At 36.5% G+C, this 14,609-nt stretch overlaps 1 protein-coding gene across 1 annotated transcript in view; it reads left to right on the forward strand.

Moving 5' to 3' along the window:
- The window catches only part of LOC149538564 (rho GDP-dissociation inhibitor 1-like), a 96,055-nt gene that overhangs the window by 27,115 nt on the left and 54,331 nt on the right, over positions 1 to 14,609 (forward strand). The window contains exons 2-5 of the mRNA XM_089799871.1: positions 13,269 to 13,335; positions 13,481 to 13,699; positions 13,848 to 13,972; positions 14,071 to 14,135. Coding sequence (XP_089655997.1) covers positions 13,269 to 13,335; positions 13,481 to 13,699; positions 13,848 to 13,972; positions 14,071 to 14,135 — 476 coding nt within the window. The remainder of the gene's footprint in view (positions 1 to 13,268; positions 13,336 to 13,480; positions 13,700 to 13,847; positions 13,973 to 14,070; positions 14,136 to 14,609) is intronic.

The raw sequence follows: 14,609 nt of genomic DNA on the forward strand, positions 1-14,609 counted from the left end.
TAACTTGAGACATTTGCTTGCAAAGAATGCCACTAACTATTTCTCCCCAAAAGATCTTTTGCATTGATTTGACTATCAAGGAAATTAGTTTATACATCCATGGTTCAAAATTGTTGGATTCCCCAAGGTCTCCAATTCTACCAAGAAAGGTGATCAAATCATTAATGTCCTCCTTGAAATCTAATTTCTGAATAGATTTGGGTCATCCTGTCAAATTAGGTCTCTTATTGACCCACCAATTTTCATTGACATACTTGATGCAATCCATTTTCCCATCATTCCACCTCTCTAGGGATACCTTTGACGTGTCCATGTTGACAGAAAAAAAAAGTGGTTCTTTGAAGATTGATTCTACGATCTGTTGATGCAAGTTTTGCATCGCTTACATAACATATTAGTAATTGGATATCTAATACAGAGTATCAAACATACAATTACTCTCTTGAAAAGTTATTGCTCATGGGATATGAGAATAACTCCAATGTTCCTTACTCTTGTGGATACTCGCTTAGTTTTATCGATGTGATTCGTTGGTAATCACGTAGGCGACCTTACGCAAATCGTTGAGGATGACTTGGGCTTTGGTGGGATGATGGAGATGGTGGTTCAGTTTGTGAAATATGCGGGTGGCAGATAATGTTGATGGTGGTGATGATGGAGGATGTGTCTGCCAATGATGATGTTGATGGGAAGGCAATGGTGGTGGAGGGTGAATGGGTGTGTTCTGATACTTGTCTTACTTCTCTAACTTCCCTCTCTAAACTTCGACTACTCAGCTACTCACTATTCTACTCCTACTCCTATGAATGGAAGGTTGGCAAATGGACGGGTATCAAATCTAATGAAGGCTAACTAGCCTCCTCACCTCCACAAATGCAATGATTTAAAGGAAAATGAACTAGTTTACCACACAAGGCTTCCCAACTAGCCACTAGGATGCTAGTTGTCTAGTATTGATCTCTATCAAACATCTACTAATGCTACCATACAGCTTTCCATCTACTTTACTCTTGCTTAAACAACTTGAAATGCAACCAACTTTAACAACTTGAAAAGAAATCTAACTCTAACTATTTGGAAGTAGAAAACATGCAATAACGCCAAAGGCTCTTAATCACCATGCAAGTCGCAACAATGAGAAAGAAATAACGAATTTTGCATGATAGCAAATGGCCTTATATAGGGGCCAAAAATACAACGGACGATGGAGATCAAAACAAGAGCAAGGATCTAGATTGGATCCTCAAAACCCTAATTAGGGTTGCCACCCCATCGGCCAATGAGAAGCCGCCACCTCGTCAATGGACCAATGAAAAAAGTCTAAAAGTGGCAACCAATGAGAAGGCACCAAAATGGTGGCCAATCAGAAATAGGCACTTGTCCTATTCTAAAAGAAAGAGAAATTGCCACTTGGGCTTACATCAAATGATCTTCTAAGATAAATCTTCCCTCTTCTTTCATTTTCTTAGCTAAGACAATGAACTTAGCTAGCCTTTCGTTAACTTCTTCCATAGGAGGACAAGGTGAGTGCTTCGCCCTGAGTTCTGCTGACTTCACCACGCTGCTTTTTGCTTGTAGTATCTTTTCATGATCCTTCTCACATTCTTTCACAAATCCAATAAAAGCATTCAGAGAGGAAAGGGTGCCCAAATGCTTTTTCTTGATAGCAACCTTTCCTAACTCATCCAACCTTGATCCAAAATCTGTCTCATTGATATCCTCTTCTCCAATATTCTCAAAATCAAGTGCCATCCCAACATCGCTCATCATAGTTGAAATGGAAGTGTCGACGCTTGGGCTGTGTCGTGCAATCTCATTATGTATTTCTTCAAGTGTTCTGAATCCGGTAGTCAATGCCATAGTTGGCATAATCGCCGAATAATCGGCGAGTTTCTACTAATCGCCGAGTTTTTGGGACTGGCAAGTTTTTCCCAAATTTAATCGCAAGAAAAAATCGCCGAGTTTTTGCAAAAAATCGGCGAGTTTTTCAGAAAAACTCTTTAAATTTTTATTTTTTATTTATTTTTTTTAAAATAATTTTTTTTTTTTTTTTTTTGTTAAAAAAAAAAGGCAAAAAGCCTATATATATTATGTAAGATAAAGAGTTACAATATGCTAGTAGAGCTAGGAAGAGGAAAATGTGATTGTAATGATGTTTTTACTTCTAGTTTGACACAAATTATTTACTATTATGCTTCCCGCCATCAGCATTCAGCATGAGAATGTGATTTTGTACCCACTATGCATTTATATATATCTAAACTCCTGCTTCTTTCTTTTGTGTTCTCTATAATGAACTCATTAGATGCATCTTCTCATTGAAATTTGCAAAAAAATGTATTTTGTATTAAATTTTAGCGGCTTTTTTAGGTTCCCAAGTTTTCCCGAGTTTTTTTTTTAAATGACCGAGTTTTTCCCGATTAAACTTTTGGGGGGCTCGGCGAGTTTTTGGATTTGGCGAGTTTTCCAACTATGGTCAATGCAACAAACCAAGATACAACTGTACTCAATCCTCTCTCATCAACCAACTTGGCCCTCTCCAAATATGCTTCTGGCAGCCCAATGAACACCTGTAGCCTAGGAATAGCCAAATCTTTGATAGGAAGGAAACCTTTCCACTCCTCTTCGAATAATCTGAACTTCTCTTTTAATAGTCACTAATGACTGGAATGTCGAGATGAAGGAAGGCAAGAAGTTTCGTCCATCTTGGATTGTATCATGGATCCAATCCTTGACTTCATGTAGCTGGCTGATATCTCTTCTGAATTGCTCCCGCTATCTTGAGGAAGGGCTACTTGGTGCAATTATTGGATGGGCTGGCAATCTCTCCAATATTTGTTCTCGGCCTCCAACTTTACTATTCTTTCATTTGCCTTCCTCAACCTTTCTCTGATTGATGCTATACCTTCCTAGATCTCACATTCCATATCATCCGTATTTATTCCCAAGTTTTGTTCTATTATCTCATATTCCTAGGCCGCAATTTCATCCACTGCCTTATTGACTGTTGGTATAGCAATCTAAACCTTTTGGTGACCATCATTGTCACTCCTAATTACCTTTACCACCGTCTTTACCATTCGTTTCTGGTTCTCACTATCACCTTTTTCTATTTATCCTTGGATGTCTTCAACTGTCCGGGCAGTTACCACTTCACCTCTTGGCATAAGCATTTGCCTTAACCATAGTGGTGCAGTGCATCTACCCAAATTTGGATTCGGTTCGACTAATAAAGCATCACCAACGGCCTCAGGCGCCTGGCTTATCTCTTCAATATCAATCGGTCCATCCACTTATCCACTAGTAACTACCATACCATCTCCTTGTTGGTTCTCCGAGAGAGGGGAGTACTCGGTACTCTGACTGTAACCACTTGATTTTGAATCAAAGCTCACCTCTACCACGGCCCCTTTATCACTTGAATCGACCTCTTGGCTTCTCGCCTCAATTATACTTTCTCTTGACAGCGCTGCATGCTGTCTCTTGGTTGGAGGTTCCTGATGTTCTTTGCCCTTTTCAACATCCAAAGCTCTCTTCTTGTCATTTCTAACCGTTTCCTATTGCCAGCTACTTCATTCCTTTGTCCGACTGATTCTGTTTGTCTCTCTTTTGGCTTCATCATCTCATAGGTAAGGGGAATCCTTTGTCTTTGTAGCTTCTTTAGTCTTTCATTATACCACGATTCAGTATGTAAATCTATTGCCCTTGTGACTGCCTCCAAGGAAGGATCTTGATGGTCATCCCAATCCACTGGATTCAATTCTGTTCCTTCTACTGTATCATAATCTTCTTTCAACATATTTCCATCATCCTCCAGTTGATTGGGAATATCAAGGCCTCTCCATCTGATATCTCTCATTATGTTCGCCGACAATCTTGAGAAAGCTAGCTTTCTCACTTTAAAGTCATCCTTTGCATTGGCCCAAAAGTCCTTTATGGTGAGAACATGTTTAAATTCGTTTCCATGAGATGCCTTGATAAGACCATTAGGATCGAATCCTTGCCTTGCTTTGTACCATCTTAGATGATACCATTCCAATTCCTTCTCCACAGCTGCAAAGGAGGCCCGATTGGGGCAACTATCATTGCCAATTATGATTGAGAAGGTAACGCCTATTTTTCCTTCGTTTCTCATTATTCTATCATAGTGCTCAAGTTGCCTAGCCAATTCCATTAAAACTACCTTGTCGGGTGGGTACCTTGGAAGCCTCTTGGGACAAACTGTACTTCTTGCAACTCTAATGTATGTAAATTGTGAAAATTGGATGAACCAACTCCCATACTTCCTAATTTTTGCTTCTGCTTCCAGTGACAGTCTCTTAGTAGGTGTCCCTTGTAATACCCTTATTGTCTTCATGGCGACGGCATCACAAAATATCTTGTAGTTTTTGTTGTTGTGCAAATGGAGCTACGGATAGCATTCATGCATCAAATATTTCCCCGACCCACTACCAATTTCTCCTAAGGCCTCAAGTCCCTGACTCCTATACAATCTAGCAATCAAGTAAAATAGATAGGATCCCATGTAGAATTGCCTTTGGTTTTGTATGATTCTAAGTTGCAATTCTAAGCTCTCACTTATGATCCTAGCCGAATCAAATCTTCTTTTTCCATTTTCAATTTCATCAATAAAGAAGTACATCCAGTTTTCGAATTGCATACCTTGAGCTAGGCCCATGATCCGGCTGAGAAGAACAACGAGATTGCCATATTCTGGTTTAAAATCTGCCATTGTGAACCTCGATGATTTGTTAATTCCCTTCTTTCCCTTGTGATTCCAATTCTGCTTGAGATGCATGAAATAGGCCTCTTGGTTATCTTGAAATGATTTGGTTGCCTGATCCATCATCACAACTATCATGCTTTTGTACTGGGGAATGTTGAATGTTTCTTCGATTGCTTGTTCGCCTATGTTGGCCAACACTCTCTTCCCTTCATCAAAAATGATGGATTTATTGTTTAGACCAAGTCTGGATGCACATTCCATAATCAATTCCGGACACGGCAATGTAGGAAGGAAAGCTGCTGCGTGTACAATTCCGCTTTCATATATCTTCTTTGCCAAGAGGGATTGTCCTTCTTTTAGTCTATCCTTCATCCGTATCATGTCCACTGTATCGATATTGGTGTCGGTTGTTCACTTCATTTTTGAGAAGAAAGGTGTTTTGGGCATCATATCCTCTTTGCCTTTCTTAGCGTTTGCCCGCTTGGGATTCTTACTTGCACTAACATCCTCCATCTCGTCACCCTATTACGGGATGGTAGAGTGGTGGACCAAAAGGCTAGCAGAACCAAGGAAAGCAATCCTTAGACTAGAACGAAAGAAGGATGTCAGCTTAAGGACCCCTTTCAACTCTAAATGATTAAAATTCACCTTAACCAATAGCCGGATAGTGACTTTTCGGAATTTAGGATCAGACCTCAAGAACTTCAAATCCCTTCCAAATCAGAATTTTACCATGTAATTCACCTCCAAATAAAATTGTCCAACCTAGGGCAAAAATCGCAGCTCCTTGCAAAAATCAGAATTTGCAAAAAGTTGCCAACACCATGAATAATCTGCCTTCCCACCAAAAATCGCCAAAGACAAGGGCCAAATCTGCCCTTAAGAAAAATTGCCAATGGAGGGGAAATCTGCCCTCAAGACCAAAATCGCCAAAAATGGCAAAAAATCTGCACTTGCAAGGAAAATCACCCAATAATGGAGAGCTGCTCCAAGAAGAAACTCGCCCAAAAAGAAGAAAATCTGTCTTGAAACAAATTCGCCAAACACCAAATCTGCTCTTCATAAGAAAACTCACCCAAGCATGGAAAAGAATGAATGAGGAATGAGGGAGGAAAAGGGGAAGGATCTCCTCTTATACCCAACTCCACATGTCTTCCCAGCTGGCCGACTTGGACCTAGAGGGAAGAAAAAACAAAAAATTAATTCAAAATTATGGCCTATAATTAAATACTTAGCTAAAATTTAATTTTGCCAAAATGAAAATTGCCCTTTTAAATTGCCAATTAGTTCCAAATTGTAAAAGAAATTAAATGGTGCCTTGGGGTGTTAAATATTTCCATTTAATGAGGATTTAGTAATTAATACATCATTAAAATTGGATTTTGGCTAACCAAAAGCCATTTTTCAATATTAAATTACGAGTTTCATTAAAGGCTAAAAGTTTTCAAGGCAATTTTAATCTATTAAAGCCAATTTTTGCAATTTTCTTCCAAATCGATTTTGCCATGCCATTTAAAATTTTATGACAAAAAATAAAATTGCTTCTAGAGTCAAAAATTGATTTTGCAATTTAGCCTCATTTCTACAAAATTAAAATTTTCACCGAAGGAAAAAAATTTAAGATTTTCCAAAACTCAAGTCTAACAAAATTTCCTTTTTGAAAATTATTCAAATTTACATAGTTATATCCAGATTTTCAAAAGAAAATGTCTAAGTACAAAATTTACAATTTTATCCTGCCAAGCATTGCTTGTTGAATTTTGTCCGGCCTAAGGATGAAATTGGTTGCTTTGGAAAATCAAGTTAAAAAACACGGGTGAAAATAAGCTAAGTTTCTCCCACTGGCCTAAAGGTGTCCAAGGCTCAAAATTTTCAAAACTCAAAAAAACTTTTGGACAACTTCAAAAACTATTGCCAAGGCGATCAAAAAAGGGGGTCCCCAAAATTTTGGGGCGATGGTGTGAGAACCTCACAACATGATCTTAGGATCCAAATTGATGATGGTGATTCCATCTTGGTCTTTGATGGTTCTGGAAGGATAGTCAAAGTTCTTTGCATATTCCATCACAAGTTCTGGCTCTAGGGCAGCAACAAGAAATGTAGCAATCAAGTATATATGACTATGTTTGCTAGGAGCCATTTCAGCCTTGGTTTAAGTTTCAACCCTTTGAAGGAATTCACCCATGTTTAGGTGACCAAGCTCTGTATCTCTAATCTCATCTACATGTGAAGTCATTTGAGAAGGGGAGATGGAGTTTTGATTGTTGTCGTATTGGTATTTGATCTTTTTCTTCTCCTTCCCCTTTGAAGAAACATGTTCTTCTGACATGGAAAGAGTGTATGCAAGAGAAATTGTTACCTGAAAACTTCAAATTAAAGTGTATCTTCATATGGTCATGGATCCATAGAATTCTTATTTGTGGAACAATTTGTACAGACCTGGAAATGTACAAGTATGAGATATGAATGGAGGACTTTTGAGCAACAAAGGCTGAAGGATTTTAGGCAAAATGAGCTCTTAAGTGAGGAAAAAGCTCAAAAATGGGGTTTTCTAGGAGCACTACATATGCATAGACAACATGGAGCAAGGAAATGAGGTGTATATGTATATATATACACATGGGAAGGTTATTTACTCATTAGTGTGGTTTTTATGTCCCATTACAAGTTAAAATAAGAAGCTCTTGGTGCTTACAAATGGGGTTTTGAAGTCCATTTGCAGCCTTGGGAAAAGCGCGTGGAAAACACTTACAGGTGAGCTTTCTAACTCGCATTGCATAATGGGGGTAAACCTTGCACTTTTTGGGTAAAACAATCTTATGAATGAGGTGGTTTATCCCGACTGCAAATGAAAGAAAAATGAGTGAAGAAGAACATGCATTGCAACTTTGAAGAAATTCTTTTGAAATTTGGGGAAGAACACTTAAAATAGCAAATTTGAAAATGGATTGAAGACTTGTATTTGCAAAAAAAAAACATATATACACAAACTTTGGAAAGAGAACAAAACAAAGCCCTAGAATCTTTGCAAAATAAAAGCTTACCTCTTCTTGTGAAATGCAAATGAAAAAGTCTTCAAATCTTTTAATCAGTCTTCCCAAATCCAAATGATTTTGAATTTGGAAGATCCTCAAGTTTCAGCTATATAGGCAAAAGAGTTTGATTAATTCTTCTTGCCAAATCAATGCATTCATGAGTCAAGAACAATTTCCTGAGAATGTCCATGATTGGGGATTGAAATGCAAGAGAATAGCAACTAGAAAGACTCATTTAAACTTGCAAATGGAGTTTTTTTCTTGAGATTGCAATGAAGATGCAATGCAATCCAAAAATAGCGCCTATAGGAGAAGAAATGGAGTTTGTTTGGGTGAAGACAAGCTGAAATATGACGTATTCCACCTAAGATGGGCTTCTTTCTTAATGCTGCAACTTGGAAATGCTCTCTCCTTAAAAAATCACACTTTTAATGCCCTATACAAGGTTCGAAAGAATACTGCAAGTTTAAAACTTGTCTGCTACTAAACAGTCATATTTTGCCATATATGGGCTTTATATGAGGCATCACAAACACAAAAATGCTTAAACATAATAACACTGGGCTTTAAACAAAGAACTGCATCCAAATTGCGGCTGCTATAGGCATTTTTTGAGTAATAACGGGCTTTGGATGAGCTGATGCAGAGCATCAGAGAGCCTCTCTAAATAGACAAATTTAAACTTCATTACTGTCATAACACTGACAGGATAGAGGCAACATTGTACATAATCACATATTCCTTTGAATGAATACATATTCCATTAAGTACACGTTCCCATTCCTGTAGCAAAGCTTCTGTAGTCATTAACATGCAACTTTCGTTTCAGTTTAAAAGCCGAGGACAACTGCACCATATCCATGCCCAAATGCAACTTCACCAACTGACATCTACTCAATAATGTGGAAACTCCATATTGCATTACTTCAAAACCTGATACATCAGCCACAAACACTATTTGGTTTTATCTAGTGGTCACTTCTGGAATCGACCATCCCAAGAAACAAATATCATGAAATGTGAAACCCAATAACATACAGAACTAAATGTTGCAATTATAACCATAAACGAACTGATTTTTTAAATAAAAAATCGGTCAATACAACCAATGCACCCAAACCGACTGGCATCCATTTTCACAGAAATCCCACACAGCACATGAATCGGCTTTTACATACAGAACCGATTGAATGCACCCCAAATAAAATTAAAACATGGAATTTTATGGTCATTACAGGAGTCAGCTTATCAAGGCCCGATAATATTGCACTATGAATTGGTCTTTGGCTGCTATTAACAAGACATAAATTACCGATAACATGCCAATAAGGAAATCAACTAATACTTGAATCGGTATTTGTGATGTGCTGTTTCATTAAGAAAGACCCGACGTCATGCAAGACTAACCGATAGCAATCAAGAACGGAAACTTATGGTTTAAAACTGATTCTTGAATTGGTATGTGATTTCCAACCACATTGATAACCATTAGATTCAAGTCGATTCAAACAGATCACAGAACAATAAATGTTTGAAGCCCATTTTCAGTCAAAATCAGTGGTTAGGAAACGTATGTTAAAAACACCAAATACAATCAAATTCTGCAACCAATAACTTGAGGGAAAAATAATTGAAACAGTTGTAAATCAGAACCGAGTACGGAAACTTTATTACTTTCATGCAAAACAGTTTATGCCACAGCCAGGGTTTTTAACAATTAAATTCTTTCCTCCCTCTACTGTGTTTTTATTTCTTGTTTGATCATGGCCCTTTATAATTAATTTGGGTGGTTACATTCATTCAGTTGCAATGACTCTTTGCATTCTTTATGAGCAACATTGCAAAATCTTGATTTTGCAAATGTTGTATTATTACATAGTTATTTCAAATGATTTTGACTTATTACATTAATTATCATTGTGAACTAATACATAAAATTGAACTTATACCCAAGTTAGACATATAAATCATGGTCATAGCTGAATGTTGTGAAGGTGCTCCTATATCATGAGCCCTTACATCCCACACAAGTATTAAATATGACTTTGCAATGTGCAAATGCCCTCCAATTGTCACATTTAGCTTTTAATGGGCTTTTGGTTGAACAGATCATGTGCTGGCACTGATGTTAGAATACTGATGGACTTTGTAATATGTTTTGGAAGCCAAAATTGACGATTTAGAACAGTCACCTTCTTTGTATATGTTTTGGCATATGAAAACTCAACATAATAACTCCCTTAAGCCTTCGACGGGGTTTGGATGAGTAGATACATGCCTTGCCATTTATAAAGACCCAAAACGGGCTTAAAAGCATGTTTTCATATCATCAGTGAGCTTTTTAAAACATTTAATACCTCCCAAAATTGTTGCCCATGGATCTTAAAAGGCTTTTAGAATGATTAAACATATAAAAATAGTTATAAACACCCTTATACAAGCAGCAGTGGGCTTTTATAAAGCCTTGGCAAGTTATTACATATCAAAAATTCCTTTAATGTTCAAATCCAAGGATGAGAGTCTATTTGGCCTTTACATGTCTTTTAATCACAAAGTGAGGTTTTGCATGTGTAATACGTGTTGAAATCAGCTCCTTTGTATTTATAGATGATGACTTAATTACATACATGGACTTCTCATGTATACTTATAAGCAATTAATTTTTTTAAAGAGAACCAGTGCAGGGGTGTGGCGGTGCGGGGGGACATCAGGACAAGTTTTAGGTGCAGGTAAAAAAAGGCATCAATTTGGGGATGGAGGGGGGATGGCGGGGGTGCGGATGGGGGGGAGGTTTCATAGTATACATATTTAATTGAAAATGCTAATCATGAAATGATACTTCATTATAACACACCAAATATACTTTATTAGAGCTTCTGGGTGGGTGAGATTGTGTAAGATTTTTTTAGCATCAATGTTTCAGATCATACTCCATGATCCATCATCAGGATTTTTTTAGCTCTCTCATGAACATCCTGATGATGGATCATGGAGTATGATCCGAAACATTGATGCTAAAAAAATCTTACACAATCTCACCCAGAAGCTCTAATAAAGAATATCATGGATTGTGGAAATCTATTACAATTACACCAAATATAGTTGAATATAGAAAATTAAAATGCGATTCATGAACCATAAGTTCAAACTTGAAACTTGAAACTTCATAACCATTATCAATGACTATTGAACTAAGTAAAATTATAAATACAAAACATTTTAAACATAATTGCAAAAACTTTATTTTTTAAACTTTCCTAGCAAGTTGTTAGCCGCACCCTGTACAAACCTACATCCCGCTTGGGTGGGCCTACCGATGCAGCTGCATTGTAGCCATATTTTGGCCATGGTTGGGGTACTTGGGTGTGCAACGTACCTGCACCCAGGATATATGCGCATCCATTGGGGGGGGTTTAAGGCGGGTAGGTTACATTGTTATAAACACATTAAAATTCATATATCCTTATGAAAATATATAAAGATAGAGTTTTAATTCCACTTCGCAAGTAAATAAAACTCAAGATGTGATGAATTGGTTGTCAACAAGCCCACTTGTACAAGATTTTTAAATAAGGAATGAAAACAAGAAGTCAGACCTAAAAAGCCTATCTGTAGTGTACTCATTTCCTTAATATCTCTTGAAATACAGCTTTGGTTGAGGCCTAAGATAGCTTGAAACAAGTGGAATTGAAAATACAATCAATCTAGGATGAAAAGAATACAAAAAGAAAACCATATGAATGAGAAAATCAAGAAACAACTTTAAGGTTATCAAAAATCAAGTTCTTGCAATGATGTAAGAAAAACTCATCATAGCAAGAAAGATGATGGAAAGCTCGACGGAAACCTTCAAAAACAATGTTTGGAAGATGTGAAATTGAAAACAATTCAAGGGGTAATGGTTTGCCTTCGCAACACATTGTTCAGAACTCCAAAACTCAAAGAAAATGCCCATGAATTCATTAGAAAATTGTGTAGGGTCGTCTAATTTTGAGAATTTAAAATTGAGAACAACATAAAGGATAGGTCTAAACACATTATTAGGTATTAACTATAAAAATCCATTTGTTATTATAACATATGTAGGAAACTTTATTTGGTTCGATTACCATATTCACTATTTTAATAGAAATCAAAATCTAAGCAGCAATTAAAAATTTCTCCATCCATATGGTTTGTGTGTAGATTTGAATGCCTTTCTTACCAATATTTTCTTTCTCCAATGTGTAATGTCCCCTTTCCAGAATAGTATTTAATAATAAAGAATATTAAAATTAAATTATAAAATAATTAAAATAAAATATAAATTATAAACATAAATATAAAAAATAATAAAACTAAAGATTATTTAAATTTAGTTATGTTTAACGAATGGTCAAAATGCATGAGATGAGAAGTTGTGACTCCCTTAAACATGAGATATAAAAGGGAGAAGAGAGCTTCATTTGAAAGGGCAGAGGAAGGAAGAGAAAGGGAAGGCGTGAATCAAGAAAGAATTAATATAGAAGAAGATAAGGAAGTGACTCCATCAAACGGAAAAAAGCTATTAAGGGTTGTGACTCTTTTGAAAGGGCTGTAATTATGAAAGTTTATCACTCTCCCAAGCAGTAGAAATAATGAAGGGTTGCAACTCTTTCAGATTGTTGTGACTCTTTCAAAGAGAAGCAATGATGAAGGGTTGTGACTCTTTCAAAGGGTTGTAATTATGAAAGGTTGTGACTCTCTCAAAAGGGTTGTGACTCTTCCAAAGGGTGGTAATTTTGAAAGGCCATGAATTTTGTCAAGGAGCAGACATGATGAAGAGGTGTGGCTTCTCCTTCACATTGGAACATATAAAAGGGAGAAGATTTCATTTGAGGATCCAAGGAAGATCAATTTGGGGAGTAATATATTATTCTCAAATGCAGTCATGAAAAGTGGTGACTCAATTCTTATGAAAGGTGATGACACTCTGCTTTTTAAAGTGTAAAGGAGAAATCATTCAAAACATTCAAGAATCACTTATGTATCATGACATACGAATGCACAAAATCAGCACTCACTTATCCCTCATCACTATATGAATTCGACATTCGTTCAATCATTATTTTAATAATATACCAAATCACAAAATCAAAAGAAAGCATTCAATTGCCAAACATCAATTGGGAATTGAGCAAGAAAACCAACAATCAATTCTTCCAACAGTTTCAACAGTCATTCAAACATTGATCAAGATGAGACAGCAAAGAGGGAACAGAGAGCATTTGATCTGATAAAAGATTGCAGAACTCAGAATTAATATTATAAAACAGCAGTTTATATATTAGTCAAATATTCTGGTATGAAGTATGATGCATTACATGATGATTTGGCTAATTTGTTAAAATTTCATTTGATAGGGAGTACAAATATATGCAGAAATTCTATTGCTTCTAATATCTGTTGTATCTTGTGGGCTTCTTATCATTGTAAAACATAGTTCAAATAGAAATGCTAATGTTCTTGTTTTTTTTTTTTCATGGCAGGAAGATGAAAGCATTCAAAGGTGGAAGAAGCAATTGCTCGGGTTAGCTGACTTTGAGTTGACTGATGGTAGGCATATTTTTATCCTGTTCATGCCTAAGTTACAAGCTAGATAATTTCTTTCAAAATATAGCAGTTCATGATGATATATTTAATATCAAATCCTAGCTGAGTTTGATTTAAATCAATACATGATTTCCTTTTCTGGTTACAGATAAAATAGAACCTGAAGTTACAGTGCTTTCACTAGGAATAGTGTCTAAGGGCTATCCAGAAATAACTTTGCAACTACCTCTTGATAAAAATTCAAATGATGCATGCTTCACCCTCAAGGAAGGCTCTGCCTACCATCTGAAGTTTACATTCATGGTCCATCACAACATAGTTTGTGGTTTATCATATACAAATACTGTCTGGAGAGGTGGAATTCGAGGTAGGATGCTCAGGTAGACTGCGTTAAAGTGAATTTTACAAAAAAAGAATTGGGTATTTCTGCGAGGTTGTTACAAATTGAGTCTTTCTTAAATGAATTCATTCTCAGATATTGAAACTTTCTTGTATTTTGGTGGTATCCTAAGCAGTAGATCAAACACAAGGTATGCTAGGAACATTTAGTCCACGAAGTGAGCCTTATGTAAACATCACAGAGGAAGACACGACTCCAAAAGGAATTCTTGCTCGTGGGACATACACAGCAAAAACAAAGGTAAATGAGTTTAAAATATGATGGATTACTTGTACTTCTTTGGCAGTTCTCTCGTTATGGTTAACTGAGTCCATCCTAATGCACTTGTGTATCTGCAGTTTATGGACGATGATGGAAAATGCTACCTTGAAGTGCAATACACATTTGAGATTCAGAAAGACTGGTAGAAACTTTTGACACATTTAATTTCTTGCCATGAAGATGTTTTTAAAAATTGAATGAACTAGTTTAATTATATGAATGATTCGCAAAGTATTCCATTTATGATTGAATGCAGCTCCAGATTCTGAATACCAAGATGGAACAACTCATAAGTGTATCATATAGCACATCTTCAGCTTTGTAATGTGCGCCTTAGTAGTGTGTTATTCTTGTCAGTATGGTTTGTTGCTAATACTTAATACATAGCTCCAAGAATCTGACTGATGTATTTCCATGTGTGAATTAAACCCTGCAATTGCTATTTGAAATGGTTTCCTGTAGTAATGTGCCACATTGAAGTGGTTAACACCACAGATCCTAAGGTTGGTTCCATGATACTGTAAAGGCATCATCTTAACCACCCAATCAGTAAGAAATGAAATTTTTGCTTGGATGGAATCGACTAGTCACTTGTACATATTGCATTTCACCATAG

Source organism: Cupressus sempervirens, chromosome 9 (genome assembly GCF_028749045.1).
Source record: "Cupressus sempervirens isolate cs-2001-9-10 chromosome 9, ASM2874904v1, whole genome shotgun sequence".
Taxonomy (NCBI): Eukaryota; Viridiplantae; Streptophyta; class Pinopsida; order Cupressales; family Cupressaceae; genus Cupressus; species Cupressus sempervirens.